Genomic DNA, 19,113 nt, shown 5'->3' with positions numbered 1-19,113 from the left:
CACACACACACACACACACACACACACACACACACACACACACACACACACACACACACACACACACACACACACACACACACACACACACACACACACACAAAGTAAACACCTTAGTGTCTAAAAATACCATCCATTTCAAGCCTTCCAAGGTAGCCGTGTCGGAGACTCTGTGGGTTGCCTGGTGCAAGACCAAGACCCTTTTAAAAGGAAGAAATTTAAAAGAGGGAACACACAAAAGAGCCTAGAGAGAGTGAGAGAGATGGAGAGACAGAGAGACAGAGAGGGTGAGATGCCCTGCAGTAGCTTGTGTGTGTGTGTGTGTGTGTGTGTGTGTGTGTGTCCCCCCCTCTTTGGCTTTTTTAGTGGCTGTGACTATTTCAAGTCACTTCAGCCTCCTGGGCATGTGATGGCAGAGCTATGAGGCAATTGGACTGTATGGATCAGATACGGACTAACCTGCATTTGCACACAGTTAATAGTAATACTCTACAGTAACCAATAGATTCATAGCACATATGGATGTACTGTATATGCAAGATGTTATAGATTATGTAAAGAGGAGAGGTTTTGAAATGGCCTTGTCTGTATGTGTGACCGTCAGATGATACCAAAGGCTTCTAGTTTACTCTATATATATATGCATATGTATATTGTATGCATGGCCGTGGAGCATGCCTTATCTACCAGCGCAGACTCAGGGGTTCAGACTATGGCAGGGTTTTGTTATTCTGTTGGGCACCACCACAGAATAACAATGAGGGAGGAAGACACAGGAAACACCACGTAGTGAGTGGGTGTTAGGACGTCAAGCCACTTCACCTATGCAATGTTAGCAAAAAACAAGTTCTAAAATATTTTTTTAGCTTTAGCTGCCTTATTTAAACACATTGTGAAGGTATGATTAGAAACAATTTGCAATTTACAATTTTTCCTGCGTAGACTTTTTAAGCATGCAGTGTAACCATGCCGCACTTCAAAATCCCCAACATCTGTTCTGTTTGACGGGAGATTTCAAAAGTAATTATCTCTGCATTAGATGTGTGTTCATCACTTTAATGTTACAACTGGCAAAGGTGGAGATTATTCTAATTACCTTATATACTGCTGGGTAGTTAACTCAATAATATTACATCATCATTCATTAGTTGATTTATATTTTTTATCAATAATCTGAAAGTAATTTGTAATTTATGTTGTGAGGCGAACAGAATTATATATTAGCATAAAATGGAAATACTCAAGTGAAAGTAACTCAAATATGTACTTAAGCACTGTACCTGAATTAATGTACTTAGTTACTTCTATTCAACCACAATGTGTTCTTTTCCCACTTGGTTCTTTGTATGGGTTAAACAAACGAGAAATAACATGTGAATTAATTGGTTTCAGAGGTGCTAGTGGGTGGTTTCCATTACATTTGGACAGAGCCAGGCTAGCAGTTTCCCCCCGTTTTCAGTCTTTATGCTAAGCTAAGCTAACCAGCTGCTGACAGTAGCTTCATATTTTCATATTAACCCTTAAAGTCATAAAAGTGGTATTGCTCTTCTCAACTTACTCTTGCCAAGAAAGAAAATAAGCAAATTTCACAAAATGACATATACTCTTTTAAATAAAATAGCTTTTGGCACACTTTTTCACTTTGAGTTGAGCCTGGTTAAAATGTCCTCTCTTTCCTGTATTTGAGGTTTAACAAGTCCTAGAGATGAATATGATGTGAGTCTTCAAACCTGACAGAGGAAATCTTATTATTAGTTTACAACATTCATTTCAGTGTTTAATAATGTAAGCCAGGGTGACCATTTAATACATATTAAAGCAATGCACATATGTTATGGTTGATATTTATGTCAGACTTACAGAGTAAACTGGGCCCAGGTGCATTCAGCTTTAAATAGGTCACTGTATCTATGAGTGCATTTTAAGATGGTGGAACAATAGATTATCATGAAGCTTTAAAATGCTCTCAATATTATATAGAGTCTGGTAAGAACGGTGAGATTTAGTCCGTTCGCTTTGGTGAAGATGATGCGCAATTCTTTAATTTGTGCTTGTTAGCAAAGTGGTGCCGCTCCCATATTATGTAAGGCTTCTCCAACGAGCACATTCATTACTGATAAGGGCAACATGACATGGAGCCTGAACTACAGTAACACTGCTGAGCAGCACTAGTCACACACACACACACACACACACACACACACACACACACACACACACACACACACACACACACACACACACACACACACACACACACACACACACACACACTCACACACATTTACAGGACAGACTTTCCCTACATCAAAGGGAACCACAGTGAGAAAAGCATAGGGATAGCACCGCTGAGGGAGAGTCTGACACAGAGAAGACACTGTGCTTAAGAGGAGGATAAGCACCAAAAAAAACCTGGTATTAAGTGTGTCTCCTTATAATGATTAAAGGATACAGAGAAAGAAGACATAAAACAGGAAGGATGGAAGGTAAAAAAAGAAAGAAGAAAGGAAGAACCCATGAAGGTGAGTGCTTTCCCTTCTGGGGTGCAGTTTTTCACGCCTCATACTGATGAGGATTACGCACAGACACTTGAGTCAAGGATCAAGCCTCGATAGAAATGACTCGATAGAGGCTTCCTGTTGCCCTTTAAATCCTTTTAGGAAACAGAGATTACGCCTACACACGCACACGTGTTATCACATACGGTATGCCGTCCTTACCTTCAGTGTTTCAATTGAAAGACATATAAAACTTTAGCTAAGTAGATCCCTAAAAAAAAAAAAAAAAAGCTTTATTCTCACATGTTCACAGAGACAGAAATGTAAACAAAGCAACACACCTGGCCTGCCCAGGATCAGTCATACCCAACTTCGAATTGCAACAGCCTTGCAAAAAAAAAAAACCCCCAACATATTGCTTAGTGCCCACATACACACACATACACACACACTCTGACCCACTCACATGCGTCAGCAAGTGAACCCCTAGTGACTGCCGACATCATGACAGCCAATGGCAAAGAAGCGAGGCACAGTACGTAAGGGGTAGATGACTCAACCAAGGTGTTGTGTATGTGCGTATGTCTCTAACAGCAATTCTCCAGAAAGTACTGCTTTATTTCTTTACGGTTTAACTCCTTCTATTCTAGTTCAATTAATCCTTTATTTAATGATAATAATAATAATAATAATAATAATAATAACGCTTGGGTGTTGAAGGATCTATATCCCATTAGAGCATCAGTGTCTTGGATGCCCATTTCTTCAGCATAATTACATTGTTCCCCATGCTTGGCCTCAATTACGTGATTGTGCACTTCAGCTCCTCATTATCCCAGCAAGCATGTGCAATTAAGAGCTGAAGAAAAAGAACAAGAATCCCAAAACTTAAAAAGAACTTGAGTCTTTAATATTGCTGTCACGGCTGTAAACAAATGGCGGCCATCTTGTTTTGTTTTTTTTAAAGGTGCTCAAGCGGCGGTGCAGGGGACAATTTATAAATATGTCAAACATTCATTGCTGTATTTTATAGTAATCATAGAATAATTACTCTCCAATCTAAAGTTTCAAACCAATGTGAGAGTATACTTTTTTCATTTTTGTGATACAACTACAATAGAGACATGGTTCATTCTAGCTTTTTAATTTGCAGGATACATACTGTACAAGCATGTTTACAGTACGGTAAAAAATAAAGCTTCAACAGCCAGTTAGCTTAGCTTAGCACTAAAACTGGAAACAGGCAGAAAAACTTAGCCTGTCTCAGTCCAAAGATAACAAAATCAGCCTACCGGCATCTCTAAAGATCACTAAAATAACAGGTTCTTTGTTTGTGCAAAAAACATACTTATTTTAAGGGTTATGTACAAAGTTAGTGCTCTGAGATAATAAAATACCCTCTTTCCAGCTACTTATTGTAGCCATTTGTTTAATGGACAGACATTAAGAGACCGGTATCAATCTTCTCATCCATCTCTATGTGAGGAAAGGAATAAGCATATTCCCTAAAATATCAAATTATTCCCGCTAGTAGTAGAAATATATGTTTCTTAGAAGTCGATATCATTTCACCATTATCTTTTCTTTTACAACTCAAACTTGATTTCCCATTAGAATTAAGCAATTCCTACATTAATATGGTGGAGTCCATTCCAAATTCAACTCGCTGTTATAGAAGACTCCAGAAATACACAGCAGATTAAAAAAAGGCACCCTGGAAGCTCCAGTGAACCTAATAGTTGACACGTGATAAGATAGGATAGAGCTGCACATGAATGTGCCCTGACTCGAATGACCATGTCAAGAGGATTCAATCAAATATCGTACTGTAAGTGACTTCAATTAATTTAACCATGCATGGCTTATAATTTACAAGGATTGTGTAAAACTGAAAATGAACCCTGGCATATAAACAACTAAAAAACGTTGTATGCAATATTAAATGTGTGCAGTATATGTCAATATGTTTTGCCTCCATGCTGAGAAACCACTCAACCGAAAACACTCTTTGCCCTCTATTCCCATAATGCACTGATCCTACACCACAGAGTACCATCTGTTCTGTGCAACTCAACGCAGTATTGTGATGTTGCTTTCATATGAGACAAAACACCAGGGTAACACCAGCGAACCAGTCCCCACACCTTGGGAGACAACTAGGCCAGAAGTGTTTGGTTTCCACGTCATCATTAGGCAAGACGAGACAATGAATGGACACAATCTCATATCCACAAACACGCACGGGCGAACATACAAGCATCACAAAAATCATTCATGCTTGCATAAGATATCCCAGCAAAAGAACAGTCAATAGGAAGAAAGGAGTTTGCATTCAGCCAAACAAGAATACACACATGCAGGTTATTCTGCTTCAGAGTCAAGTGTTAATTGTTTGCAGTGCTCTTTGACTTCCATTTAAACAACCCAAAGAAAGAAAGCGTGATAGTAATGAGAAAATTAAAATGTAGCATAAGTCATCACATCCTCTTATTCAGTGGTCAAATGTGTGCGGATGTTGTTACAGTCTATTTTGGGGTAAACTAATGAACTTAGTGCTACTAATAACACACTCTCCTCCTTTCAGTGTGCTTCGCAAGATGCTAGCGGGGGGGAAAAGCAGAGCTGAAAACTCCTGATGGTATCTTTACAGTGACCTATTTCAATGAAACATCTAGAGGATGTTGGTGTTCTATTTATACAAGGCGGATTGCATAAATTACTGGTAGGAGCAGTGTGTTGAAAGCACAAGAATCTGTGGGGTTTAAGAAAACTGTAGTTCTTACCTCTTCTAAATGGGGAGTAGGATTAAATCCACAAAGATTGCAAACTGTCTTCTTGCACTCGGTGCAGAAGCTGTAGTTTGGCGTGTCTGCTGATCCAACGTTCAGCTCCACATTACAGAGAGGGCAGCTTCCCTTTGATGTTGCAGGTGCCGGGTCAGGTGCAGTTGCAGGTGGAGGTGCAGGTGCAGGTGCAGGTGCAGGTGCAGGTGCAGGTGCAGGTTTGGCTGCTGACGCCTTCTCTTCCTGCTCCACAGAAATCGCTCTGTGGGGTTTCTTGGACTTAGCAGGTGGGGTATCAGGAGCAGAATCTGAATCAGGAGGAGACCCAGGAGGAGAGAATGGGGAGTCAGGTGGTGAGCCTGGGCCAAAATCCAGAGGAGAACCTGGTTCCGAGTCTGGAGGTGACCCAATCTCGTCCTCTCCAGAGACAAGATTGGTGGCTGAACTCAAGAACGACGACCCAAAGCTGAACATCTGAGAAGCAGCAGCGGGAGGTTTTGCTGATTCTGTCAACCCTCCAAAACCGCCAAACAACTTCCCAGCCACGGACTCCTCCTGCTTTGGTGCGGCCTGCGCTTGAGGCTTCGGCGATTCCATCAAGCCACCAAACCCACTGAACAGTTTCCCTGTAACGGACTCCGCAGCTTGTGACGCAGACGCAGGAGGTTTGGAGTCTGTTAAGCCTCCAAGACTGATACCTCCAAAGCCCCCAAAGAAGCTGGACTCCTGTTTGGCTTTAGCTGGAGACTGCTGTGGACTAGCCTTTGGCTGGATGGGTCGGCCTGTCTTGGGGTCAATCTTGGGGGATCCCCCCAATGAGGAGCCGGGGGAAAGCGGCCCAGGAGAAGTAGGACCTGGGGATTTCTGCCTCGGTGTGGTTGGCGGCGTTAACCCTTGGTCGGAAGTACTCTGCTGCTTTATCAGCAGCTTGCCAGGCTTGCCAGGCGCCTGTCTCTGGGGCGAGGGCGGGGCCGAGCCTTGTTTGGGTTTTGTCATGCCAGGGGGATCCATACCTCCCATCGCTCGCTGCATCTGGCAGTTCAGACATAACCACTCTTTGCCCTATGCATACAACAAAAAGATGGGTTAGATTTGACTGGAACACATTTCCACATTCTTCATCAATGGCATGTAATTAAAGGATAAACACAAGCATAACCAATTAAATCCCCAAAATACCCATTTTCTTTGTTGTGTTTAGCGTAACATAAAGACAAATTCGGAAACATGTCCGCTAATTAGTGTTTCAAATGATGTTGAATCCTGTTATCTCTTGCCAAATTGTTTTTTTTTAAAATGAGATAATTCAAACAGTAAATACAAATAAGTAAAAAGAAAACATGTATATTAAATGTTTGTGTTTTACCATTCATATAAAAACCTCTTATTTCTACATATAATTGTTACAATTCAGCCATCACACAAAGTCTTTTAGCGGAAAGACAAATACTATTCAGGTATCAATGATTTATTTTCTTTCTTCTATCAGCGGTACTGTAATTGTTAGACCTTTGTAAACAGTTGCATTTTATTGTCTCTTTTCTGACCATACAGCACATGATCCCAGAAAAGCCTGGCTACACCGCTGGGCTCTTTGTTAATTGTTCAGTGTATCTCAGTTTCCACTGTGTGCAAACAACAGTGTTTAAAAGGGCCAATGTTGACAATTTGAGCACTAGAACAGAACAATGTGTATAATGGTACTGTAGCTGCAAATAGCATTTCGTTTATAGAGACATTATTCCGAATTCAAAATCAACGAATATCAGATTACTGAACTGATCGATCTGCTAAAGAAGTGACCCCAACTTTGACACGTATAATTATAAATCTCAAGAAGAGGCTCAAGCAGAAGGAACCAGTCTTTCTGCTGTGCTGTAACCATGGCCCAGCAGTGTTTACTGTCCATGTGTGACCGAGTGTCCTCACAGGCTGGCACAGTATCTTCCTGCGGCCATGACATGAGTCACCTTGATCAACATTCCCAGGGTCCATATGGCCCCTCTGTTCCTCAAATTGTGCCACTCTTATGAGATGCAGTCCCTTTGCTTGGCTCAGAGAATAGCAATGTGCTGCTAACAGGCTAGTGTGTGTTAGATTCAACAATACTGTAAAAAAATATTATAATCGTATTGTTTTATTCATTTCAAACATGAAAATCTTCATTTATTTCAATTGTTTCCAATAGTTTTAGTATAGTTTGACCTTTTTTGAGATTTCCTCTCTCTATATGAGAAAGAAATTTAATGATGTCGATTAAATGTCTTTTTTGCGAGGAAACACATTTTCGTCTTAGCACTAGCTTTAATAAGCATTTAGGATTATATGTTTGGAGTGTAGTTTTGATTGAGAAAACTGAATTGATAATTTGATATTTAACATACATTAAATTAAATAATGTGTGACCTTACATACCTGACATCAATAAAAAGGACTCTCTTTTGTATCATTAGATAAGTGCCAGTATACCCAACAGCTTAATTAAGAAACGAGTAAGAGTTTTATAGCTTTGAAAATAAAACAAAATAATACATAATGCTCTTACCGCTGAGTCTGGGGGGCTGAACCCGCAGAGGCTGCAGACCTGGTTCTTACACTCAGTGCAGTTACTGTAATTAGGGGGGTCCTTAGACCCAGTGTTCAGCTGGGTGGTCTTACACAGTGGACAGAGTCCACCTCCAGGCTTTCCAGTCCCCTGCTGACCAGGAGGACCTCCGCTCTTTGCTGCTTCTCCAGGGTGAGCCCCAGGGCCTGGTGGCCCTTGCTGTTTGGGTCCAGGCTTCCCAGGTCCTTGTTGAGGAGGTCCACCTTTTTGCTGGGGAGGGCCACCCTGTTTGGCGCCTTGACCTGGTGGTCCTTGACCTTGTGGTCCTTGACCTTGTGGTCCTTGACCTGGTGGTCCTTGACCTGGTTTTGGGCCCTGTTGCCCTGGGAGTCCTTGGCCTGGTTGACCCTGACCTTGCCTGGGGGCCTGCCCAGGGGGTCCTTGGCCAGGAGGACCCTGGCCTGGTTTGGGCCCCTGGCCTGCTTGTCCCTGCCCTTGCCTGGGGGCCTGCCCAGGGGGTCCTTGGCCAGGAGGACCCTGGCCTGGTTTGGGCCCCTGGCCTGGTTGTCCCTGTCCTTGTCTGGGTGCCTGCCCAGGGGGTCCTTGGCCAGGAGGACCCTGGCCTGGTTTGGGCCCCTGGCCTGGTTGTCCCTGTCCTTGTCTGGGTGCCTGCCCAGGGGGTCCTTGGCCAGGAGGACCCTGGCCTGCTTTGGGTCCCTGGCCTGGTGGTCCCTGACCTTGCCTGGGTCCTTGCCCTGGAGGACCCTGGCCTGATTTGGGTCCCTGCCCAGGGGGTCCTTGGCCTGGCTTTGGCCCCTGTCCAGGAGGGCCCTGACCCTGTTTCAGAGCTCCTCCCTGTTGTGGTCCCTTTGGACCTGGCCCTTGTTGAGGGCCCTTGCCTGGTGGCTTTCCTCCCTGCTTGGACTCAGATGTTGTAGATGCATCTCCCTCTTCCTCATCCCCAAATAGTCCAAACTTGGGGATGTTGACATCGCCCATGGAGGATATGGAGGAGGAGACGGAGGAGGTCATAGATGACACAGCACTGAGGGGGTTGGCCCCGCTGAGGAAGCTGGAGCCAAACATGCCGGATGACTTGGTCTCTGGGTCTTTTGGCTCCTGCCGGAATCTGGATTCAAAAAGGCTGAGGGACGAGGGGCTGCGGCCCGGTGTGGGCTTACCAGGTGGGCCCTGGTTAAAGGCGTCTACAGTTCGACTCTTACTGAGACCTGTAGGGCCCCTGGAGGCCCCTACCTGCTGGGAACGCTGATGGGTATCCGATTCTGATGGTCTGAAAAACAGAAACAGAGAGCGTTATATATATATATACACCAAATCAGAAGCAACAGCTGACTCAGTGCTAAAATAAAAACAACAGGCCCAACTTTTGACGAAATATACTTTAGCTTATTTTCCTTCCTTTTCCCTTAATTGCTGAAATATAACTATTATTATGAATACTCAAGCAAACACAAAAAGTACTGCTGTTTGAAATCCACAAACAAAGTATCAGTAATGTAGCATTGTTAATGTATGTTCCAATTTACCATCTCGTTTCCAACTCATCTGCTTTTGCTGCAGCTTCACTGTGCTAAGTTTACTCCATAGAACTAGCTCTTTGTTAATCTCCGGGCCTTTCAACACATCAGTGAACACATGAGTGTGTAGCTAAAGCAGCCCTGGGGTGAAGCTGACAGGAAAGTGAATACCGCTGAATGACACGGAGTGCAGATCGTTGAGATAGAAAGGGAAATGCTCGCCTCCATCAGGGTAAGCTGAGACATCTTTGTTAGCTCAGCCTGAGAGCCAACATACACAACCTACACACACACACACACACACACACTGCTAGGCAATAGCGCGGAAGTCAACGGGACCCTTTCGAGAAATGCATCAATGGACTAATGGGCTAATGCTTCGTTACTGTATGCAACATACACACCCGGTGGTTTTCTGGTGCTTCTGCCACTATGTCTGAGATAAATCACATTAGGTGGCGATAAAGTTTAATGCCGTAATGAAAACAGCATTTCATTATTAGTTTTATAGTGAGCACTGAGTAACACGACACATGTGCATTTGGCAAGAGCCTGGGAGAAAAACAAAACGTAGTGTTGCAATGCCCGCTTATTGGCTCATCCACTGCGGCGGGTCATTCAGCACCACGGACAGCGACAGGAGGCTGTGGAACCCCCGACTGAAGGAAAGGCAGAAAGCAGCGGGAGGGAGAGAGGGAGGGTAGATTGATGGCATTAACGCTGCTGTTCTATTTATAGTCATATTAATATTAATGCACTCATCTCTAGCTCGGATATATAAGATATATCACTTCTGGAGCCAATTAGTGGTGGTACCCCCCCCCAAAAAAAGAAAAATGATGTCATGTTTTTATCAGATATCGAAGGTATCTTTCACTATTATCTGAGTAATATTGTGGCACATTGTTTTCATTGGCAGCTTTCTACATCCCCCCCCACCCACACACACACACACACACACACACACACACACACACACCCCTTCTTCCACAACATAGCATCTTCCACAACATAGCATCTTTCTTTCCCACGCAACCGATTTTAAATCATGCGAAATAATGCGAAAAAAAAAAAAATCTGTAGTAGAGAGAGTCTGACTGGTAATAATAAGAGAGCGTCGTTCAGATGGGAAGAAGAAGAAGAAGAAGAAAGAAAAAAAAACACACACACACACACACACTGGGCACGACAGATTTTTTCTTACCCAGCAGGCATTTCGAAAAAAAAAAAAAAAAATTCGCACAAATACCGGGAGGTGTGTCTCTTACGCTTGATCTCGCACAGAGAGACGCACCGTGGACACTGAGTCAGAACCAGTCACCGTTTCCGACTGATCTCACACCTCCAGAGTGAGGGGGAGACACAGCAGAGGGACTGAGGTCCGAGCCTCCATCTAAACACAGCACCAAGCGGCCAAGCATGGCCAATTGAACGCACCCTGGTAATACATGGGTATTAGAGCTGTATTAGAGCTGTATTAAGCCATGTAAGCCATGCATATGATCAGGTGTTAATGATCATCCACCACAGTGCGCTCTAATAATAGAAATGCATTTTCTTGGTGCGGTGGGGAGGATCAAACATGGGCGTGAACGAGCAATCCCTGCCTCCTTAAAGCATCCTCCAAATGATGCTCCACACTAACCACAGCACACATCCCCCGGTTCTCCCTCTCTCTCTCCCCCCCCGTTTCACAGCCTATATATATATATATATATATATATATATATAAGACAATATGCATGTAGCTGGTGAGTAGCTCCTGCCTTCGTGCAGCCGCTGCTCCTCCGGGCTGCCTGCCGTGCGCCCTTGACACCGCCGCGGCGAGCTGCCTCCGCTGCTCCTCGCTGAGTTCACTCAGGTCGACCGGAGTCCCCTCGGGGACCCGGACGAAGCCGCCCTTCCCGTCGGGTGCCAGCCCCTCCGGTAGCCCGGACGGCGGCCCTTCGCCTCCTTCCAGGCTGGCTTCGTTCCCCATGATCGACCCCTCCCCGTCCCCGTCCCCTCCTCCCCTCTTGTATTCGGATCCGAGCCTTCTGCTGCGTCTTTATGTCCACAGTGCGCAGCGAGCGCGGCGTCCCTCGGTGTCTCCAAGCATCTCGGATGATTTGGTTGGTTTTTTTTTAGAAGTGGTCCTGTCCTCTCCTCTTCTGCCTCTCCATCCCCCTCGGTTCTCCTTGTTTTTCTGTGTCGCGCATCCCTGCAGCTGTCCACCACAGTTACCACAGTTATCTCCGTCTTACTACTGCTCACAGACACCAGGAAGGTGGTTTCCGGGAGGTGTTACAAAATAATGTAATCTTTCAGTTTAAATACATTGAACAAAAGAATAATAATGATAATAATAACTTTATTTATATAGCACCTTTTTAAAAACAAGGTTTACAAAGTGCTTTTGACAGACAAGGCAGCAAAACAGTGCAACATAAGAAACATTAAGAACAATCTTTAGGATAAAACTAAACTAAGAGACAAAATGAAATAACAAGTGACAATCAAATAAACGAACAAAATAAATAAAATCAAGTGAAATAGGTGAACATAAAATAGTAAACGAATGTAAGATAAAATGCTAAAACCAATTCAAACGAAACATTAAAACACATAAAAGCCATTCTGTAAAAATGTGTTTTAAGAAGTGATTTAAAATAACTACTTAATGTATAACCTGCAATGAACAGACACATTAAAAGACAGTGATACCTGCATACACATGATAGCCTACTACTACATAAAGAATAGGCATGTGGGTCGAATACAATTTAAAGCTTCACTTAAAAAAATCTGTTTGAGTTTTTGCTCCACCATTCTAGCACTTCATTCATTAACATCTCTGATATAACGTTTTAAAGGCATTTATATTGAAACCAAACTTGTACTACTTCCGTTCTGCTCCTCGTTACACTGGCCGTCTTGACGCAACTCCTCCAACATCCTCTCGACTCTCCTGCTCACCGCGCATGTTCCGCCTCTGACAGGTGATCAGAAGACGGAGGAGAATGTGTTTTTAAAGGGGACTTCCTCAGCTAAATGTGTCTGTTTCCATTTGTTTAGAGAATCAAGGCTGGGGGGGGAACCGTAAAGAGCAGGTGGGATCACTGGTGTTTTTCTTTGTTTGGGGTCATTTGCTATGGCTTTTAAGTAGAAAGAAGAGAGTTGTAGATATTTTTTTTGTAGGTCATGTATCTGGGGCTCAAGCAAAAGACTTGTGGAAGATCATATACACTTTATGTGAACACACCCCACCGCTCCGCATACAAATTCTGTCATTATTGTGATATCCCAGGATTATAAATGTATAATAATTAACCATATGTGCATTTGTATCCATCCTGACCAGCACTAGCCATTCAGATCACAGAGCAACTAAAATGCTTGGATCAAATCTCATTCAAATGCCAGATCACAGAGCAACTAAAATGCTTAGATCAAATCATTCAAATGCCATATATATATATATATATATATATATATATATATATATATATATATATATATATATATATATATATATAACTTTAGGGGCAATTGCTACAATTAAATATTAAAAAACACAGATAAAACATCTGCAAAGGTCTTCAGATGACTCATAGCATGAATAATATCTGATATGCGTTGTTCTTTTTTTCCCAGTTGGCAGCTGTAAGATGTCTCATTTTATATCAAAACCCTTTATATTCTCAAATATGTTAATGTGAAACTGAAGGCGGGCAGAAGCATGTGCGGGAATCAAGTTGACTGTATATTACAATCAATTATTTATGTCTTCTACACTTGTGAAGTTTGCTGTGGTTCTCACTGAGAACCCTGCATGTGACCCAATGAGTGAAATTATAAAAAAAAAAGGCTGAGGCTGCAGTAGGTTGCATTACCAATATTTGAAGATGAAAACAAAACGATTCAGTACAAATGTATTACATCAGCCCATATGCTGGAAACGGCTGCAGAACAAACCGACAGTATATTCAGCGCCACTGTACTGAGAATATGCACAAGCAGTCACAAGATCCAGCGAGAAGGATATTAAAATACGTCTCCTCTGCTGTACATCAAGCTGATGTGCTGCAATCTGACAGCGAGTGTTCATTTGCTGTGTTGTCTGTGGAGCTCTGGGGCAGATGTGTCCTTTGTGCACCCAGCTCAGAGCCCTCAGTACCCGGGCAAGGGTGAAGAGGAAGACCAGGTGACTAGACTCTATCTCAGCCAAAGTCCAATATTTATTTGTTTCCATTCTTCTTTCTTTACTACACGAAAAAGCTCCTGAATAAAAGCATCAAGGACCATGTGACACTACAGATCATCATTTAAACCAAATGTTAGATGCGACAACGGGGACAAATGTATTGTGTGTGTTGTGAGTCTACCATTTTCAGCTAAAAAAAAAATGATAACACAAATAGCACAATTTGAATTAATAAGGGGAAAGCACATGAAGTATGTTATGTATTTTGGTATAGATTTACATTTTGGGAAATGCACTTACTTGATTTCTAGCTGAAAATTGATACGCTACCACTCTCACGTCTGAGCAGTAGATATAAAGCTACAGCCAGGATGTGATTAGCTTAGTTTAGGATAAAGACAGGAAGCAAGGGGAACCAGCTACCCTGGCTCTGTCCACATTATAGCAAAGTCTACCTTTCAGCATAACATACATTTTTGTTTAAATCCATACACAAAAACTGTAACGTTAAGGGCAATTTGTGTTTTTACAGGGGGTATTGTGCTGGACTTTTCCTTGTGTTGCCCTGTTTGTTGCAAAGAAGGTCACTCTCCCAAAGAGGCAGCCTGGCACATAACCCCCTGAAAAAAGACACCCTGTTAATCTTGCCCTTTGTTTACTGTACGGATTAAACAAACAAGATATAACCACATCATATTGCTTTAACCGTGGCACAGAATCAGGCTACATGTTTCCCACAGTTTGCAGTGTTTATTCTAAGCTGTACTCTGGCTCAGGTGTGTTGTGTTGCTTGAACACAGTAACCAGTGCTCTACTTGGGTTTATGTGCAGGGAGTTATGACACCCAGCCAAGAGAAAAAGTGTGGCGCACAACCTGCCGTACTACCACAACACGTGGGATCAAACAAACTAAATCTAAATAGTGTAGTGTAAATAGTGAGCCTTAGAGTTGCTTGCAGATTTCATTTCTATTTGGACAGAGCCAGGCTAACTGTTTCCCCCTCCTTCCAGCCTTTATGCTGATCTAAGCTAACCGTCTTCTGGCTCTGCAGTGGCTTCTTCCAGACATCTTCTCATCAATCTTTCAGCAAGAAAGAGAAATATTTCTGAAGGGTTGACATTGTAGCTTTAGTACAGTTGAAGGGGTAGATGGTCATGTGGATATGTTGTTGACCTTGTTACGGATGGTTAAAATTCCAGCTTCACTATTTTCTTTAATATCTTTCTTTATTTCCTCCAGCTTTCATATTACTTTTCTTTAAGCTGCACATGTAGAATCACATTTTCTTCATCCCTTCCTCCTCTACTGTACTTAACATTCCTATGTATGGACATCCTTCATTTCTTTTATAGTTGTTTCCCTCTTTCCTTTCAGTCTTCCTCCTCCTCCTCCTCCTCCTCCTCCTCCTCCTCGCCTTAGTATATGTCTATGTGTAGGCAGAGGTGAGTCTTGGTTTCTGTCTCCAGTGATAAACGAGGGTAGCGTAGCGATCGCTCTGCTCCTCCCCTTCTTCCCACTGATCACTGAAGCATGGCCTGATTGTCTCTACGCTGTGAGGCGGAAGCAGCCCGTACATGCATGCTCGCTCTTCTCTCTCTCTCTCTCTCTCTCTCTCTCTCTCTCTCTCTCCCTCTCTCCATCTGTATCTCACCCACACACTCACATAAACACACTGACTGAAGCATCCAACCGTGCAAAGCAAACGCATTCACCCAGACAGACAGACGGACAGACACACACAGGTGTAAACACACAACATCAAACACAGGCCTGGGGACAAGCACTCTCTGAGGCATGTGCAAACCAGGCAGTTTATTCAGACCGACACACACACACACACACACACACACACACACACACACACACACACACACACACACACACACACACACACACACACACACACACACACACACACACACACACACACACACACACACACAGTGTACACAGAGTAGACTCACTAGTACAATGCTATCAGGGCCCATTAAGCATATTTCTGTTTGAGAACAAACAACATAATACATATGTATCAGTTATTGAGATGTATCCAGTGATCGAAGAAGTACTCAGATCACAGATAAGAATGCATTCAAATTCTACTTAAATGTACAGAAGTATGTGGAAAAGTAAAAGTACTCATTTAGCAGAAGAATTGTGAATTATTTTTTTTTTTTTTTACATTATGAAATTGTTACTGATGCATCAGCGGGGTCACAAGCCAAAAAGGTTTGGAAGCACAAGTTGAATTTATTGATGCAGTGTAGATTTTCAGCATATCATGTTTTTTATTTGTTTTTTATTTTAAATCTTTATAGAAAATGTAACAAGTACAATGTTTCCTTCTGGTATAGTAGAAGTATATGAAGTACAAGTACCTTAAAGCTGATAAAGCTTTAACAGAAGATACTGTCCTCCTCTGACTGTATATTTGACATTTATAGTTTGTGTGAGATGTATTTGTGCCGTGTAGCCAGGCCAATGTAACTTGAGGCGGGTAACCGGATAACACACACTGCACTGTGTTCATTAAATTTGAATACTCAGTTGGGGTACGGCGTAAAGACACGAACAAAGGATTCTCTTTAGCTGCTGCAGAGATCAGTAGCAGTTGAACTACAAAACCAAACTTTAAAGTACTAATAATATCTTCTTAAATACAACAATAACACAATTTACCAAAGACACCTAGGACACCTTTAAGACATATATGTACCACAACGGCTCTTTTCCCTCTGTGATAAGGTTGAGTTCCCGTCTCAAACAAACTACTAGAGCCTTCTCTAGAGAGCTTTAGCTCCAAATTCCTCTCTTCTATCCAGAATCAAGTTGTTACTTCTTCAAAAGACAAAGCAAAAATGAGTGACATACCTTCACTTTAGTGCTCTTATGGGGCTGGAGAATGTATCCTTGAAGTCGCCGTGTGAAGAGGTGAGGCAGCTCTCTGGTGACAGCGTACTTGCACGTGATGTTTAATTTCTGGTATATTAGGACTGAGCCTCTCTCATCCCTATTACCAACCTGGCACGCGCCTAACACCGCCCCCTCAACGCCAATTTCCTCCTGACCAGCGAGACGCCGTGGACTAAAAATACCTTTAAAGTCATGGAGGCTCCCTTCCTTACCTCAGTCAATCGTACTATCAACATGCCTGCGTACAGGCACACGGGTAGGGGTGGTTGGGTGCACCTGCCACACACACACACACACACACAAACACACACACTCCTGCATACACAAGCTGTGACACAAAGACATACACGTGCACAGACATAAGAGGTCCCTCTAATCCTCTTTTCTTCTGAGAGATAGGCCAATCACACACTGCCCTGCACTGTAAGCTGTTTTTTTTGTACGCACAGGGTGCATTAAGTCCTGCTCTAACTCTCTAACTCTCTGCTATAGTGGAGGGTCAAGTTAACTCACTGCCAATCATCTGAAACAACAAAACAAACGAGCAGAAAAAGGCTCCCGAATGAATTATTCATCCCTTGCCAAACTAGATTTTACCCTCAGAATACTTTCGCTCACAGCAGCCACGAGCGGCCCCCGAAAGCTTCACTGAGAATCCATACCGTCACCGTCTGTTGAGCCCGGTAAACACAAACAAATGAAGTGGATGACATAACTGCAACATTACAGGGAACATATATTATTTCTCTGCAGTAGTTGAGAAATAGGCCGACTCTTTTTTCCCTCACTGCATGTAGAGGCAGTTTCCTTCCAGCTAGATTCTCTGTGAATAATTCTCCTTCGCTCCCTGAAGACAAACAAAGGCGTCTGATTCTGGGAGTCAACACAATGCCGGCGTTGTACAAGTCACTTTTGTTTCATACAAATACACAGCAGCACAAATACAAAGACACCAGCATGCAGAGTCGAGGAAGAAATGTGTGCGTTGAACTGACAAAAAAGCTCGAATTAATGCTCGTCTCTGAGATTCAGTGACATGAAGCGTGTTTAGTATCTGCAAAGTGTGTGCTGAAAGCTAAATCACACATGACCTGCTTATGTCTGGAGGCTCAACAGTTTCTGTCGCACATCACCTCATCTGCTTCTCCTCGTCATGAGTGCGGTGGATTTAAAAAAGGTGCATGGCGTTACCAGGGGATCATAGTGTTAACCTCAAATTACCCTGTTAGTCTAAATGACTGTCTGTAAAATCCTAAAAATGTTTCTTTCAGGGATAAAGATTAGCATTTTCGGACAGTGGAACAGATCTGAAATTAGTGTCTGTAAGATGTATTTCAAGGAGGTTGTTATGGCGCGTGGGTGAAGGGCGTGGGAGGGAGACTTTAACTTGGAACACTGTTAATAGGATTTACTGGTCACAGTCTAGAAGCAAATCTCCAAACGCCACTAGTCCAGTGGCTGACTGACGTCACAGCAGCATGCCAAGGAAAGGTGCATCGGTAACAGTGAGGTTCAAACGAGGAAAACACCCATAATTGTATTTATACATCTAGAAGGGTCACAGTGACATCCCTGATTTTACTCTAGCAGTTTTCAGTTTTGTTCCAGGCACTCTTTTTCTCCCTCAGATGGTGTGACAGTTCTCTGATGTCTTGTTCTTTGCAAGTTTTCATTCCTGTGAGTATAGCAGACAACTTCTTTGTCTCAACAATGGAGGCTGCTGGTGCTAATTAACAAGGTTCTTTCCCACAGTGTATCACACTCAAGCTGCTGCCAGAAATGAAAACACATCACTGTTGAAAGGCTCACCTCAAAACCAGGGTTTATAATAGCCAAAAACCTTCATAAAAAGGACATTGTGCTTAAGTTGCATCATGGTCATCTGACTCATGCCTGTACATTATCAATGCAATTTATTTTTCTTTGGACAAATGTGGCATTTTAATAGTAACCTCCAAAAGCTTGGCTCACCCGTATAATGGATTTGCGTTATATCCTCCTCTCCTCATCACCCACTCTCACTCCATCTTCCACTTTCATTTTTCTAAGTGAATTGACAGCAGCTGACATCTGTACTAATGCTGCTCCGGGGTCTAATGGGCTGATTCATCAGAAGTGGAAGCAGACTAAGATGAGTTCTTTAGGGGAAAAAGATCATTTAAGAGAGAAAGGGATGAGAGATAATGTCAAAGTAATGTGGTTTGAATGCCAATCAAGTTATAAACAACCCCACAGCTAATGAATCATCAACACACACACCTGTTGTCAAGGTAATGCGTCATAGCCAGTGACGTCATCACTTGGCAACAAGGGGGTAAGTCCCTTGAGTTAAGCGAGACCAAACACAGATGAGTCACACTGACGGCAAAATGTGAGCACATACAAACATAACATAATGAAGCTAACGAGGGGGTTACATCAAATACTCCAAGGCCAACTGTCTCTATAGGGCTTGGCAGTTTCCAAATGCTGCCTCAGCTTTAATTAAATCTCTTTTTTATTGTAACGTAACTAAAAAGGTGACGTTTTGACAAGAAAGCTTTGCCAGTCCATGGTGATTTACCAAGTCCTTGGTCGTAACCATGCAGCTCAGAGTGAATCACTATTCTCTTCTGGGACGAACAAGAATAGGTAATTGATCACCTAATCAAT

General features: G+C 42.8%; 1 protein-coding gene across 1 annotated transcript in view; it reads right to left on the bottom strand.

The window, feature by feature from the left end:
- pcloa (piccolo presynaptic cytomatrix protein a) overlaps positions 1–11,342 on the bottom strand; it is a 51,750-nt gene extending 40,408 nt beyond the window's left edge. The window contains exons 1-5 of the mRNA XM_054624699.1: positions 11,131–11,342; positions 8,564–9,117; positions 8,189–8,287; positions 7,827–8,143; positions 5,282–6,343 (exon numbers count right to left, since the gene is read on the bottom strand). Of these exons, the coding sequence (XP_054480674.1) occupies positions 5,282–6,343; positions 7,827–8,143; positions 8,189–8,287; positions 8,564–9,117; positions 11,131–11,342 (2,244 nt within the window). The remainder of the gene's footprint in view (positions 1–5,281; positions 6,344–7,826; positions 8,144–8,188; positions 8,288–8,563; positions 9,118–11,130) is intronic.
- Positions 11,343–19,113: the final 7,771 nt, after the last annotated feature.

The sequence above is a fragment of the Anoplopoma fimbria genome, chromosome 23, assembly GCF_027596085.1.
Source record: "Anoplopoma fimbria isolate UVic2021 breed Golden Eagle Sablefish chromosome 23, Afim_UVic_2022, whole genome shotgun sequence".
Taxonomy (NCBI): Eukaryota; Metazoa; Chordata; class Actinopteri; order Perciformes; family Anoplopomatidae; genus Anoplopoma; species Anoplopoma fimbria.
Note: the sequence above shows the minus strand (reverse complement) of the source record. Positions and strands in the feature narration are given on the sequence as shown.